The 16,994-nt window shown below is 30.7% G+C and overlaps 1 protein-coding gene across 6 annotated transcripts in view; it reads right to left on the reverse strand.

The window, feature by feature from the left end:
* LOC143084890 (uncharacterized) overlaps window positions 1–16,994 on the reverse strand; it is an 89,530-nt gene that overhangs the window by 7,467 nt on the left and 65,069 nt on the right. For 5 of the 6 annotated variants that reach the window (XM_076260948.1, XM_076260950.1, XM_076260947.1 and 2 more), the window contains 8 exons: window positions 16,452–16,675; window positions 13,787–13,868; window positions 12,440–12,598; window positions 11,927–11,982; window positions 11,218–11,323; window positions 8,325–8,351; window positions 3,043–3,116; window positions 1,424–1,522 (listed from right to left, as the gene is read on the reverse strand). In XM_076260948.1, the coding sequence (XP_076117063.1) occupies window positions 1,424–1,522; window positions 3,043–3,116; window positions 8,325–8,351; window positions 11,218–11,323; window positions 11,927–11,982; window positions 12,440–12,598; window positions 13,787–13,868; window positions 16,452–16,675 (827 nt within the window). The remainder of the gene's footprint in view (window positions 1–1,423; window positions 1,523–3,042; window positions 3,117–8,324; window positions 8,352–11,217; window positions 11,324–11,926; window positions 11,983–12,439; window positions 12,599–13,786; window positions 13,869–16,451; window positions 16,676–16,994) is intronic. The other variant, XM_076260949.1, reaches the window with a different exon arrangement.

Here is a 16,994-nt window from a genome sequence, read left to right on the forward strand (position 1 = left end):
CTAATACAAAGAATGTAACAACAGAACAATGACGGACAACAGAATCAAGGCATCATCTAATACAAAGACTGTAACAACAGAACAATGACGGACAACAGAATCAAGGCATCATCTAATACAAAGAATGTAACAACAGAACAATGACGGACAACAGAATCAAGGCATCATCTAATACAAAGAATGTAACAACAGAACAATGACTGACAACAGAATCAAGGCATCATCTAATACAAAGAATGTAACAACAGAACATTGACGGACAACAGAATCAAGGCATCATCTAATACAAAGAATGTAACAACAGAACAATGACGGACAACAGAATCAAGGCATCATCTAATACAAAGAATGTAACAACAGAACAATGACGGACAACAGAATCAAGGCATCATCTAATACAAAGAATGTAACAACAGAACAATGACGGACAACAGAATCAAGGCATCATCTAATACAAAGAATGTAACAACAGAACATTGACTGACAACAGAATCAAGGCATCATCTAATACAAAGAATGTAACAACAGAACAATGACTGACAACAGAATCAAGGCATCATCTAATACAAATAATGTAACAACAGAACAATGACGGACAACAGAATCAAGGCATCATCTAATACAAAGAATGTAACAACAGAACAATGACGGACAACAGAATCAAGGCATCATCTAATACAAAGAATGTAACAACAGAACAATGACGGACAACAGAATCAAGGCATCATCTAATACAAAGATTGTAACAACAGAACAATGACGGACAACAGAATCAAGGCATCATCTAATACAAAGAATGTAACAACAGAACAATGACGGACAACAGAATCAAGGCATCATCTAATACAAAGAATGTAACAACAGAACATTGACTGACAACAGAATCAAGGCATCATCTAATACAAAGAATGTAACAACAGAACAATGACTGACAACAGAATCAAGGCATCATCTAATACAAATAATGTAACAACAGAACAATGACGGACAACAGAATCAAGGCATCATCTAATACAAAGAATGTAACAACAGAACAATGACGGACAACAGAATCAAGGCATCATCTAATACAAAGAATGTAACAACAGAACAATGACGGACAACAGAATCAAGGCATCATCTAATACAAAGATTGTAACAACAGAACAATGACGGACAACAGAATCAAGGCATCATCTAATACAAAGAATGTAACAACAGAACAATGACGGACAACAGAATCAAGGCATCATCTAATACAAAGATTGTAACAACAGAACAATGACGGACAACAGAATCAAGGCATCATCTAAAACAAAGATTGTAACGACAGAACAATGACTGACAACAGAATCAAGGCATCATCTAATACAAAGATTGTAACAACAGAACAATGACTGACAACAGAATCAAGGCATCATCTTATACAAAGAATGTAACGAACCTGTACTTTAATATCGGAATCTCGTAACAAAATCTCCTCGCTATCTCGTGCTCTCACCCTCAGTTCATCACATTCTGTACGTAACGTCTCCACTTTGTCCTTAAACAGATTAGGAAGTAATATTGGTCATTATAAGTTTTTGTACCATTACCATTCATTTTTAGATAAGTATCTGATTTGATATACAGAGAGCAGTGAAAAGTGAAAAGTGCTGAATTATTTTGTTTTGTTTTAGTAGGAATATATACTGGTAACTAACAAAATTAATATGATGCAGAATAGAATCTTAGACACTTTAAATCCGAAAAAAAACTGTGTTTACAATTTTACATGATCTGTTAGTCTGCATTTTTAGTTTAACATTTAATGCATTATATAATTATAAAATGAATAAAAAAATAAAATTGGTGTGTATATTAAAAGAGATTTAGACATAACACTTTGCATACAAGTCTTGCTTTCAATGTCCCTCCCCCTCAGTCTGTTATAATCTATATTTGAAATGAATATCAAATATTCTGTTTTTAAATTTTCAAATCTTCTTTTAAAACAGTGACTCCTTTCAGCAATATTTAATGTGGAAAATACATTTCAGTAAAACTTTAGGCTAAGTTTTAAAGATTAGATTTTCTATTAAAAGGGCTGTAGATTTTATTTAAATATTGTGTTCAGAAAATTGAATTCTAAATTCTTCTAAGGTCTTGGTAGTGTGTTTGTTGTAAGAGATTATGGGTTTCTGACCAAAGCTGGGTCAAATAAAAGACTTTAACACTGGCATTTGCTGCTTTTTGGCTTATAATGCAGCATTATGGAGTACATGCAAGGACTGTTTGGCTTAAGAGTCAGAATAATGTGTCTGGATAGGGAGACATGTATTCCTGCAAACAGTTACCTTGTTAATTCACATGTTAAAAATCTTGGTCTCATACAAAGCAGGTTTAATACTCCTATGACATTAGATATTCCAGTCCTGAGTATAGCAGTTTTTTTTTAAAAATGTCCTGTACCAAGTCAGGAATATGGCCATTGTTATATTATAGTTCGTTTCTGTGTGTGTTACATTTTAACGTTGCGTCGTTTGTTTTCTCTTATTTTTGAGTGTAAATTCACATTGCGATAAGACGTGTCACGGTACTTGTCTATCCCAAATTCATGTATTTGGTTTTGATGTTATATTTGTTGTTCTCGTGGGATTTTGTCTGTTGCTTGGTCCGTTTCTGTGTGTGTTACATTGTAGTGTTGTGTTGTTGTTCTCCTCTTATATTTAATACGTTTTCCTCAGTTTTAGTTTGTTACCCCGATTTTGTTTTTTGTCCATGGATTTATGAGTTTGAACAGCGGTATACTACTGTTGCCTTTATTTAATACTCCTATGACATTAGATATTCCAGTCCTGAATAAGCATTTTATTTTGATGCTGGCTGTCATGATTATTTAACAGCCATCCATCATTATTTTCATCAAAGGCCTAAAAAATTCCCTTGAACAAAGGCATGTTTATTTGATGATCTAATCTGACAGTGGAATTTTCTTTATTGACAGCTTATATATCTACCATTCATGCATGTATTTTATTTGTTAAAACATAACTTATTCTTAACATTCATAAAATATCTTACTGCTAAGTTCAGTTTCATTGCTTCAAATCGCTTTGTTATTTCTTCTAGTTTGTCTCTGTGTTGCTTGTGTAGTTCTGAAAATATATAATAATAGATTTAAGAAATGTTTTTTTTTTCAAATAGAATTCACACACTGTTGTATCATGTCCATATTTTGAATTTAATAATCTTTGACTTTATATGACATTTTCAACTATTTCAATTTGCAATTCCCTAAATTAAATGGCAATAAATGTTTTAGTAAAATTGAGAAAGGAAATGGTGAATGTGTCAATGTGACAACAACCCGACTAAAGAGCAGAAAACAGCTGAAGGCAACCAATGAGTCTTCAACACAGCAAGAAAATTTTGTATATAGATTGTTTTAATCCAAGTTCTCCCTCTTTTTAATAATTCTGCATCACATGGGGGAAATAACAGGTAATATTTCATCCATATGATATTACATTTATTAAATTGTATGAATCTGTCAATCGTAAATGTGTATTGCATAACATTGAGCTTCAAAATTGAAATTTGAAGACATCCACCTAACGATTGAATTCAAATTACACATTCAGCTTAATTTTAGTACTTTTACCTAACTACCCCAAACAAAATTATATCTACATGTGGTAGAATTATAATAAAGGTACAAAAACGATATAAAATACATATTCTATTTATCGAATGCAATCAAGTGAAAAGACATTAAATATTACATAAAACCTGACTCTTTCAAAGTTTAAACATCCTGAATATATAACTTGTAAATAAAACTTTCTCAGGCAATAGATATATTGGATAAAGAGAATATAAACTTTCTCAGGCAATAGATATATTGGATAAAGAGAATATAAATTTAGTCACATCATTAAATATCTATTGAAATCTTAATGTCTCTTTAGGCTCAGATCTGATGTTGAGTCCTCAAACAAATTAAGAGTAAGCTGATCCTACTTATTTTGAAAGGTATATAAGTCATCAGAAATGTGAAACTGCTGATGGTTTATAAGTCATCAGAAATGTGAAACTGCTGATGGTATATAAGTCATCAGAAATGTGAAACTGCTGATGGTTTATAAGTCATCAGAAATGTGAAACTGCTGATGGTTTATAAGTCATCAGAAATGTGAAACTGCTGATGGTTTATAAGTCATCAGAAATGTGAAACTGCTGATGGTTTATAAGTCATCAGAAATGTGAAACTGCTGATGGTATATAAGTCATCAGAAATGTCAGAAATGTGAAACTGCTGATGGTATATAAGTCATCAGAAATGTCAGAAATGTGAAACTGCTGATGGTATATAAGTCATCAGAAATGTGAAACTGCTGATGGTATATAAGTCATCAGAAATGTGAAACTGCTGATGGTATATAAGTCATCAGAAATGTGAAACTGCTGATGGTATATAAGTCATCAGAAATGTGAAACTGCTGATGGTTTATAAGTCATCAGAAATGTGAGACTGCTGATGGTTTATAAGTCATCAGAAATGTGAAACTGCTGATGGCATATAAGTCATCAGAAATGTGAAACTGCTGATGGTTTATAAGTCATCAGAAATGTGAGACTGCTGATGGTTTATAAGTCATCAGAAATGTGAAACTGCTGATGGCATATAAGTCATTATAAGTCATCAGAAATGTGAAACTGCTGATGGTATATAAGTCATCAGAAATGTGAAACTGCTGATGGCATATAAGTCATCAGAAATGTGAAACTGCTGATGGTATATAAGTCATCAGAAATGTGAAACTGCTGATGGTTTATAAGTCATCAGAAATGTGAAACTGCTGATGGTATATAAGTCATCAGAAATGTGAGACTGCTGATGAAATACTGTGGATTCACTTTAATTTATTTTTGTGGATTTTGTGGAAACCTTGCATTTTGAAGTTCTGCCAAAGTCTGGATACAACTTTATACAAATTTGTAGTTCGTTGAACACTTAAATCTGTGGTTCACCTATACCCACAAAACCCACAATAATTGGTATCTAACTAATCATAATGAATCCATAGTACTGGTTTATCATAGGCAACTACAAAAAATCATTGCTCTATAACATTTTTTTTCTAATTTTATACAAAAGAAGGCTCACTGGCACATTTCTAGACCTATTCACAAGGGTAGTTGAAAGGTAGCAGGTTTAGTAACTTTGGCGTTATTGCAGTACGGGGAGAATTATGTCTGCTTTGAAAGTATATAATCTAACTTGCTATGAAAATTGAGATTCATTTCAATTAATAAACATGAAACAATGTGACAAATCCTGATAGCTCAAACTATTTCTGAAAAAGTTTTGCAATATAATATCCAATATCTTTTTTAATTAAAAATAATGTAATGGTGAATTATTGATCATGTTTACCCAGCTCACTATCTCTACCTACATATTTGCCTCCACTACTTTTTTGGTATTTAACATAATACCTAATTAAGGCTGATTGGACTTATAAAATCCAGGTTACATAAACCAGATACTTTCTTTTCTAAACAAATAAAATATCTTATTCATAATATCAGCTCATAAAATATTTCATTAAATTTATACTGGCTGAAGTCCAATTTAAACAAGTCTTTACAAGATTTCAAAGTTAACATTTTTGATGCCTTTTCTTTGACACTTCTCAGACTTTTTTTCATCAATATAAAAGCTTTGAAAGTAAGAAAGAATAAAAGATGTGAGGGTAATTATAATACCAGTAATTTTACAATTGATATTAGAGGATTTGGAACAGCACATATAACTTCATCCATGTCCAGTAGCAAGTACATCACAGATATTCATGATGATGCCACATTTAACATTAAGAAAAAAAGTTTACGTAAGGATGATTTGTCTCAATAGCCACAAGTCAATGTGTAATGTTGACTCCAATCTGGTATCCAACACTTAGGTACCACCTATATCAAATTGAGCTTCTTATATCTTCAGCATTTCAAAAGAGTATACATTAGTGGCATTCTGAATAAGCAATTCATAAAAACCTTAAGCCAAAAAATATCAGAATAAATAATGTCAAAATATAACTCACTATTAAAGCTAAGTGACCAGCAAAATGGTAGAAGTCTATGTACTCTAAAAATGTTGAGGAAAAATATGAACATGTCAAGCAAAAAGATGATTCAGTTAATTTTTTTTTTTAATATACACTATAAATACCTTTGGATGCACCAAGCACAGTAGATAGAGGCTTCTTGCCATTTTTAACCAAAGCCAAAGCCATTTTTTAATTTTAAATTAAATCCTGATTCCAAAGAAATATCTTGTCATATTAGAGTTCTTAAATTTGACTTTCCGTAGGAGGCAATTCATTTATATATAAATGTCAACTTTGTTCCTCGAAGGCCACATCACTATTACACAGCTATAGATATGTAAGGTATCCAAATATCATTACAAATCACCTCCCGAATATCAATCTCAACCAGATCATTTCAGACAGTAAAAATAAATATTAAATCCCAACGCAAGTCAAACAGTTTAATCATATAATCGTTGGGAATTCTTTTATAATCATTATGTCTTCAATTATATAGGTAAATACTCCAAAATTAAACAAAAAAGTTTCGTCCTTCAGGGGAAAATATAACTGTATTAAATGTAGATGTCATAATGTAAATCAATTTAAATGTCTATCTCGAAATCTTGACTTTAAGAACTAATCATTCCGATGTTACACATTTAATAACGATTTCTATTCAATATGTTCTTCATTTAACGACTCGTTCCACAAATTGGTCACTTTCCTGTGGACATCCTAACTGACCAAAGTCATCAATTGAAATGAATAGAACATAAAACTTCAAACTATGAGTAGGTAGACATATGTGAAGCTCCTATTCAGTTATATTTCATTCAAATTTTTATGGTTCTTAAACATATTATCCTTAAACATATAACGGTATGTCGATAGTCAACATTTTTATCTAACTACCTATACTATTGTAGGCCTGGTATAAAAGGACCATATAAAAGAAATTTAGCTGAAATCTCATGTTGTTTGTGTATTTATCCAGTAAATACTCGAGTATAAATAAAATATAAATATTCTTTTGTACGTCAATACACGATATAGAAATTTAATTTGTTGAATGATATATAAAATAAATAAAAGTTCTCCTTTACGTGGCGCGAGATGTTGTATGAAATCAAACGTAATCAACTCTTTAAGACGGACAAAATGACTTTTTCAAGTAAAAGTAATTATAAAATTTATATAACATCCATTTCTATGCAACTAACTCTAGTCATTTATATTAATATCCATTTAAAGTTACCATTGCTGGCAGTCCCATTAACATATAGTAATACAAATAAATTTGGGAAGTTGTGTTCTTCAATACTAATTTATTCTTTCTATCCTTTGCATCACAAACTTAACGTTGAATTAATTTACACCAAATAGGAACACAGAATATTTCATTTATCCAATAGTTATTCAATAATTCCAACCGGTTGCTCTAACTTTTGAGACTAATCATGGGATGCATTATTGAAGCAAAAGCTTAAAACCAATTGATCATTCACCTATTCCAAGTATACAGCAGGTAAATTAAATATTCTATCTTTTTGCTGCTTAACTTAGAAACAAAATTATCATTTGATCATATACATCACAAAAATGGTGAAAATCAGTATATTAAAAATGAGTGAGAAAATTCCAAGTATTTAACCACTGCAGTTGATTATCTGTTTGTTATTTTTGTTTTCTAACATTTGCTTCTGATGATGAGGTGATATTACAGACAGAGGAAGGTATTAAACTAATTATAGATTGTATATCTGACAGGAATCTTCTCAGTTCAATAGTTAATACTGATCAGCATATATTTGTTTATAATAAAATCTTGAATTCATCAAATATTTAAAATACAATACAGAGAGATATAAGTGGGCGGTGTGAACCTGTCATAAGTTATAAGGAGACCTTTTAGTTTTGGAAAATTGTCAAAAACATCATTTATGTACAGTAAGTAAGAATTATAAATTTAGACAAAAGACCTCTATAAAAAAAATTGATAAAAGTTTAAATTCAACTATCCATTTTCTCTTTTTTTATAATTTAAAATAAGCAGAGGCCGCGGTCTGCATTTGTTATCAGACTCCACTCTATTCACACAGCAAGCAGTTGTAGTCCAAAATGTTTCTAAGGGAAAGAGGATGTTTCTACCCTATCCATTAAGCCAGTATACCAAAGCTACATAAAAATCAAAACAAAAAATCCAAAAATGCCATTTCCCAAATAAGACTAATTTGCTGGATCTGAAAAAGTCATAAGAAATGAACCTACCCCACAATGCCATCTGGTACCAACTGACTGGAAACATAAAATATTATTCGTATCATTTTATAAGAACTTCATTTTCATTACCCAGGTCTAAATTTTGTTTAAAGTTATAATACAGCAAAATTATTGCTAGAACACTGACAGAATCTATTTGTAATCAAACTTTTTCCATTTTTTTCTTTCTTTTCTTAGGTATACTCAAGTACAATTAAGACTGGTCCACTTATTCTAAAGTTATAAATGGAAATCAACTTCAATTTGTACTAATGTATCCTCTAAACGTTCTCAATAAGGAATTGTTTTGTTTAAACTTTGAATATAACAAAAAAAATCTATAATTTGTTTCCATGGTAATTTATAGGTTTCCATTAAGCAATAAAAATAATGCAACTCTCGAAAATATCCAAAGCAAACATTTAAGTAGATTTATAACAAGTATATAAACACATATCCTTCACAATCTTATGATTAATGATTCCAATGCACACCAATTTACATTTTTTAAAATCCAGACAAATATTGACAGTCTAGATTTACCTCTTTAACTTTTCAAATTCAGCAAATGAAATAAATAAATGTTTTGTCATGCTTTCAAACAATGAAAATACTTCATATTGTGAAACTAAAACAACAGATGTCATATTCCTCAGAGCTTGATAATTGGTAATGCATAAAAGAAAAATATGACATGAGCAAGACAATTCTGTCAAACAATAAAATATGACATTGGTGCCCAGAGACCAAAGGTAAGAGAGGGAACCAAGGTCTAGGATTCAAACTGAATAAAAGGTTGATTTCCCTCATGTCCAGATATCCTTTTTATTCAAACATTTGATAAAAAAAAAACATCCAACTTGAAAAATGTTATAAAACTCATTATTTACTGTTGTGCTTGTTTGTACAAAAACTATTTTGATTTGGAATGAGCATTATCATTTGCCATGCCAATAAATAGTTGATATGAGTAGGATAGAATCTTTCCTGTCAAATATCCCTTATCCATATTTCTGTGAAACATGATCTCTCCTTGTCCTGGTTGTCAGATAGTCCATAAGAACCAAGAACCGGAATCCTATCATTCAGGTTATACATCAACAGTATATATATTTGAAGATAACAGAAGAGACAGATGATACCTTGCTTGCATATACGGTTTTAAAGTGGCATAACTCCAGACTAGTAAATGTTGTCGCCCAAATTCGAACTTGATCTGAGTTTTGTGGTAATAAGCATTGTGTATAAGTTTCATAACATTTGGTTGAGGCAAACTAAAGTAACAGAACAGAAACTAATTCCAGGACGTATGTACTGACGAGGGTAACACTTGTGCCCTCCACTATGGCAAATCAAATGAGAGAGTGGTATACATCAGCCGATGATCAAACATATCATTCATAAAGTACCGGTCAACTTACTACGGTCAACTTACTACCCTTCACCTGTTCTTGTTAATCAAACACAAGTGGTTATCAATATCAAGAAATAGACTTAGGTCTTGTTCTAATGTTTGAACAATTACTTGGAAAAATAAATCTGGTGGATTTACAAAAGGCATGAAGTATGTCTTATCTCTTCATAAGGGTGTTTAAACATTGGGGAATTCTAGTATTTATACTACATATTAAACCTTGATAACAAACAAGGGCAAACATAACAAAAGTGTTTTGTAAACAAAGACAGTCAAACAAATCAAGTTTATCAACAAGGTGGGTCAATAAATACAATTTGGTCAGGTAAAAAAAAGGTAAAATATTGAGTCAGCACTTCTGGGAGAGATAGGAATTTTATAACAAATAATTTGAAATCAATTTTTTATTGACATTACTAGTTGATATGATTCATTTAGGGTCCATTTGTAAATGTTTTAAAAGTTCATTGACACTGAGGTGAAATAAAAGTGAAAATAATAACACATTAAGATGTAGACATGTGTAAAAATATTAATGTTCAATTTATTTCCCTATATCTCATGTGGAATAATCAATAAAACATTGAATACAATCATAACTAATGCCTTTATCCACATAAAACCTTCTATAAATGATAAAATTCTTATGTTTCATTTGGTAAAATAACAAAATTAAGTGATACAGAAGTCAATATGGTGTACAGTATAAATTTATGAGTTTTAGTATAAAAAGTGATTTTTTCAGCTGCAGAATGCCATTAACAAGATTACAACGATTAGAAAGTATGGACTAATGTCAAATTGTTCTAAATATTTGAAGAACTAATACAAAACATCTGTGATTAGATTTTTTAGGATGTGAATTTAAGCATGGATGGTATTTTGGTACTCCTCATTACAGAATCATGAATCGTTTTGGTTAAAACTGTGTTTAAACCAATTTTTATATGATACAATATGGATTCAAAATCAAATTGGTGAAACCATATAGTAAATTATAATACATCTACTAAATAAACACAAAGCAAAAACTTTTTTCTGGGTCATAAATAAGCATAAGTGAAAAAACTGTCAAAATAGGTGCAATTTGGCTACCCTCTTGTTATGTGCTATATGCAAAGGACATCTTCTCTAAAAAACACAAGGACTTAAAAATAATCAGACTAAGCCATGGTTTCCAAAATTAAAACTCCAACTTGTTAGGGATCTGACAATAACAATTTTTGCCTACTTCCAAAAATGGGTTTTCCTTCTTAATTTCTGTAGAAGTCAAAGTCATGTAAGAGTTTCACAGTAACAAATATTCTCCTAGAATAGGACAGAATCTCAAAGAAAACCCAAAGTGCTATTAAGGGATAAACAAATAACCGATTTTTACTGGAAATCTGGTTAAAAATGCAATGTAGACAAACGAACAGGTAATATCTTCAACTATGTGCCAATTTCATGCTCTCATCTGTAATCAGACCCTATATAATAAGAACTAACCTTCCATTTGACCTTCATGTTTATGTTGTAAGCGTAGAATGTCATCTTTGTGTTTTAACTGTATCTTCATGTAGTCTTCTGTATGTTCAAGCTTTAGTCTCGAAATCTACAAAAATTTAATAAAATATAACCAATAAAGAATAATTGGTGAGATATTCACAAGCTGATAAACTTATATAACCAGAATGTGTCCATAGTCAACTCGCACTATTATTTTCTATGTTCTGCTGACTGTGAAATTTAAAATTAAAATTGGAAAGATCATATCATAGGGAACATGAGTACTAAGTTTCAAGTTGATTAGACGTACTAAGTTTCAAGTTGGTTAGACTTCAACTTCATCAAAAACTACCTTAACAAAAACTTTAACCTGAAAGACCAAAAACTTTAACCTGATGCGGCACAGAGAGACAGACAGACATACAAATGAACACATAGTTCGACAAACATAATGCCCATAAATGGGACATAAAAATGGATTGCCGCAATCAATATTGAACTAAAACTTATCCCCCCCCCTGTGAGGTTAAAGATTACCTAGCTAAAGAAATCATTGAATTGGTGAGAGAGTCAACTGACCCATAGGTGAAAGAAAAATACCAAAATCTGAAAAAAGAGACAAACTTCAGAATTCAAAAATCTGTCTTACACAGAAAATATTCTATTACTTATCTAAATGTGCTTGCAACAGCTGCATTACTTTACTTACTTCATCACTGTGGATTTCTTTTAGTTGTTTCAAAACCTTCATCTGAGTTTCTTCAGCTAAAATAGAATTACTATATCATGATTATCTCCCTTGGCACAATGTGAGGATAACATTGATAAACTCATAATATGGCAAGTATTGATTTTTTCTATGTCTATAAATATTTACCCTAATACATAAAATATAAACTAGTTAAGCAGGTCAAGCAAAAAGGCTGACAAGTTTAAAATAGTATTAAATCTGACACTATAGCATCAGTAGTCTGATATCAAACGAAGTTACCACCCATCAAATGAAAATAAATAACTCGCTTTTTCTTAATTGAAAAATAACAAATATCCAAAAATTTTAAAAGAATATTTCAGGAATGAAGTTTGTCAAGTTCTCAGTATTTTTGAGAAAGGGTTTTGTTGCAAAACACACTTTTTTCTGAAAAGAATAAGAGCCAAGTTGAAGATACAGGACAAGTAAAAGTAGTATAAATCTGTGTCCATTTGTTGTCATTAAACTTACTTATTTGAAGTGCCCTTGTTTTCTCTAGTGTAAATTTGACGATCTCTGCTGCCAAAGCTTTCTCATTTTCCTCCACCATTCGGTGTTTTTCCTGTTCATGTTTGGTGCAGAGATCAGCTATTTCTTGTTCAAGTCTGGATTTGTGTGTTTTTAAATCATCTGAGAAAAAATAAAATATTTTCTACAGTTATTCTTGAAGTATTAACATTTGTTTATACATGACAAGTTTCAGACAAAATCTACAAAGCAGGTGAGGCAAAATTTTAGTTACAATGATTTATTTTTTGTATTTTCAAAGGGAAATAACTTTAAATAACCTAGGGATTTGTTGGAAGAGATTTCCTCTAATATAATCTTGTACATATAAACACCATTATTTTTAGTAATACATTGCATTTCAATTCATATTCATAAGTACAATCTTCTCTATGTGGGGGCAAAAATCATCGGTGCAGATCATATTTAAACCAGCATCACCACATCATTTTTATATTGAAGTTTGATGCTCATGTCGTGTGGATGCAGTAAAATCTGTCATTGGCTATTGTTCCCCATCTCCATATTTTTATATCAATTGCAATGTAAAAGTATTTTGGTAAATTTTCAAAGCATTTATGAAGTGTTCTTGGGCAGTACTGATTAAGATTTGTATTGGGGTTTAAAATGAATTCTCAACAGACACCAATTATCACACTATACAGTTCCATCTTTCACCCCCATCCTTGATTTTATATACCAGTTACAACAATATCAAGTAATTCCTGTTAAGGACAAACTGATACATGTCTGTCACTTATTCTTAGCAGTAGTGTCTGACTCCTATTCAGTCGAAAATACAGCATTATCAAAGCAAAATGGCTGATTAAATTGTAAAAGGAGTAATACCACTATTTGAATTTCTCCTTAGTCTTTGTTAAATTGGCACTTTTTATAAATAAATGTGCAGAATTCATCTTTGTTTCAAATAAAGATATATTTGGCATGAGTAAAGTTTTATCTTGTCAGGTACTACAGTGAAAATTTGGCAAAACATTTCCTACTATATAAGAAAATTACCATCACTGGAAGTTAACCAATCAAATTTTCACCTCTTTTTTACCTATTTACAATCTTTAGTAAGCTTGTCCCATACAGTTTCCAAAATATTCTATAGAAACAGCAAATAAAAAAAAAGAAAGGTAATTTTAAATACCCAAGTTATATGTCTATGACTTTTTTTCTGCAATGAAATGCAGGGTTAATTTCTTATAACTGTCAAAATAAAGGGAATATCTTTTCAACCTTTTTTGTATGAAACCGGATGTGATGTACTATGATTGAGTGGCATTACACCTGATATATACCTACCAGTTTGTGTCTGTGATTCTGTCAGCTGCTGCTGTATTCTGTGAAGTTGTGCTGCTAGTTTGGGACAAGAGAAGGCTTTCAGCTATAATAGAATCATCCAATACAAAAATAAAATAAAATATTATAATATATTTCATGAAGATTTCATGTTAAATAAAAATGCAATAATTTTACTGGTCTTCCTTAATAAATAAAAGACAACAACACTAACTTGAGTCAAGCAGACAAAAATAATATCAACATTATAAATGTTTTAAAAAGAAAAGAAAAAAAACAATCATATGTGTATTCTAACAGGAAAACTTGACAGAGATGTTGAGTTCATGGACGTTAAAACACTATTTAATTATAGAAGCACTCAGTTCCACTTTTACAAAGTCTTAGAAGTACAAGGTTTACAAACAAACCTCTCTTAAAACACAAACATAAACAGTTGCTCTACTTAATATTCATTTTAGTCATAACTAGTTATTCTATTCTGACATCACTTCATGTAATAGATTTTATATTAAGAATAAAGAGGGAATCTGCTTCAAAGATAAATCAAACATTAAAATTGAATCAGGTTTTATACAGTGAACTTTACATGCTTCAAATTGATATCAACACTTATTCTATTTCAGAAGATAGTGTCTGTAACCTTTTGTAATGCCTGTCCTACAACAGCCTCTGACCACCTATTTTTGAACTAAAATTCTTTTGCCTGAACCAGCATAGATCCTAATAAAAGTTTATAATTAAACCCCAATTAAACTGCAGAATATCCTAATATTAATATCTATTTCCAGAAACTACTATACTTCATTCTTAAGGTTCCACTAAAGTCAAAATATAGGACACTTCATAAACATCTAAACTTTGCCTGTAATATTCAACCTATAATGAATAAAGTTCTAAATTATGGGAACATATGTTCATGTAAACATACTTAACATATACACACTGTCAAAATTGTAAATAAACTTGAATTTTTTATGTTGTGGCCAAACCGGTTTTGAGGGTGAACACTTAATTTTCCAAAAAATCTGGAGGCTTGAGAGATGTCTAAATTCGTTAAAAATTGGTATGAATGAATACTGTAACATACAATGCAGTACAAGCTAATGTTGATTTTTTTAAGAAAATGTATTGATTTACGAGTTTCAGCTAAATTCATGTATCTAAATGAACGAATATCAAAGATACAATACAGAAATTGGACAAAAATGTCATTGCAACTAATTTATTTGACAAATAAACACTAGCTTGTACTGCAATGCATGTAATAGTATTCGCCTATACCAATTTTATACAAATTAAGTCATCTCACAGGCCTCCAGATTTTTTGGAAAATTTAGTGTTCACCCTCAAAACCGGTTTGGCCACAACATTAAAAATTCAAGTTTATTTACTATTTTGACAGTGTGTATATGTTAAGTATGTTTAAATGAACATTTGTTCCCATAGTTTAGGACTTTATTCATTATAGGTAGAAAAATACAGGCAAAGTTTACATATTTCTGCAGTGTCCTATATTTTGACTTTAGTGGAACCTTAAATACAAAATATCTTTTCAGACTTTTAAGATTTTCATATTTATTTATGACTTCCTTTAAATTAATCACTTGGAGATCAACCTCCCACTAAGATAATTAATCTCATGTTAAATAATGCACCAACAGCATAAACTATACATAAAATAAATAAGCAGAATGTGGAAATGAAATATGTTGTTGTTAGAGGGATTTTTAAGTTCACTGTAGTTATAAATAAAGTTCTATGGCCAATATAATCAAGTGGTTACTTGTAAAACCTTTTGATGTAACCCAGGTGGAAAGTTTAAAGTCTAATAACCATAAGTTAGGCTTCAATAATTTATTTTGAACTTAGTTTACAAACAGAATGTTGTATCAATACATACATCCTTCAAAGTTAATGTTTGCACCATCTGATTCACTCAAATCTTTTGCATAGAATTGCACTACAAATACACAAGTGTATCAATGTTTCTGTCAAAAACTGCATGATATGTGTAATAAAATCAAAATAAGTCTACATTGCTTTTATATGATTATCACCTCATAACTGAAAAATATTTAAATATATATTGGTATCAAACAATAAAAGCTGTGAGCTATTGCTCACTAAAAGATACCCCATGCATTAAGATTAATCAGAAAGAAGAGAAAAGAATCTGAAAATGCATTACATTGTGTCAAGCATGTCCACATGAAGACTGGTTACAAGTTTCATGAGGCTCTTATCTGTAGTTCCCCAGAAAAATGAAAAGAAATTTCATACATAGCCTGTGTATGTTACAATAAAATATAGTAAGTTGATTAGCAATGAAACAGAAACAATGTCACAAGGTAAAGCGGGAGCGGGGGTATAATTAATGCACCCTAATTCATCATTAAAATGAATTTCTCAATAAATGATTTTCAAGAGTATTTTTAAATGCACCCTATTTGTAGATTAAACTGAAGTGTGAAAAAATCAGCCACCTTAAGCAAATATTTGACTAGCTCTCTCATACATTCAGTGGCCAAAGCAAGGGATTAACAGTGAATACCAAAGTCACTCATTCTAGTACATATCAAATTTCATTTTGTAATTTTTAACTGGAAGTCTTCATGAGATGAACTTTCAACTAAAAACAATGCACTGTTCATAAACATATACTCACATCATTAGAGAGATAATTCACCAGAGCTGACATGGCATCAAAGCCAGAGAGACAAGACTTCATTTCAAACTTGGCTACATTAAGTTCTTTAGTTCTATTTTCACATAAGGCCTCAAGTCGAAGTATTTCCTGTTTAGCATGTGAGAGTGTCAGTTTAGGTTCAGGCTCTGCTCTGTGACTAGGTTTTGGTACATTCTTTGTTTTGGTTTTGTTTTTGTTACTGTCTGTAAAAGAAATAATCATGATCATACATTTAACTGATGGATAATAGCAAAAGTGAAGCACAAGTCAAATAGTCACCTCTATGACACAAATACTAAAAGAGATCAGTCTATCTCTATTTACAGTAATACAACATGGTTATTTTAACAAATATAAGTTAAGGTTTTGGTTAGAAAGAACAATTTTACGTTATATGTTAATGATATACACAATGTAACTACAAAATTTGTACAAGTTATAAAGACTTCTAAAAAGGTAAAACAATATACGGATAAATCCATGTTTTAAATCCAACACTTTTCAACTCGATCATGACATGTT

Source organism: Mytilus galloprovincialis, chromosome 8, assembly GCF_965363235.1.
Source record: "Mytilus galloprovincialis chromosome 8, xbMytGall1.hap1.1, whole genome shotgun sequence".
In the NCBI taxonomy this organism is placed as follows: Eukaryota; Metazoa; Mollusca; class Bivalvia; order Mytilida; family Mytilidae; genus Mytilus; species Mytilus galloprovincialis.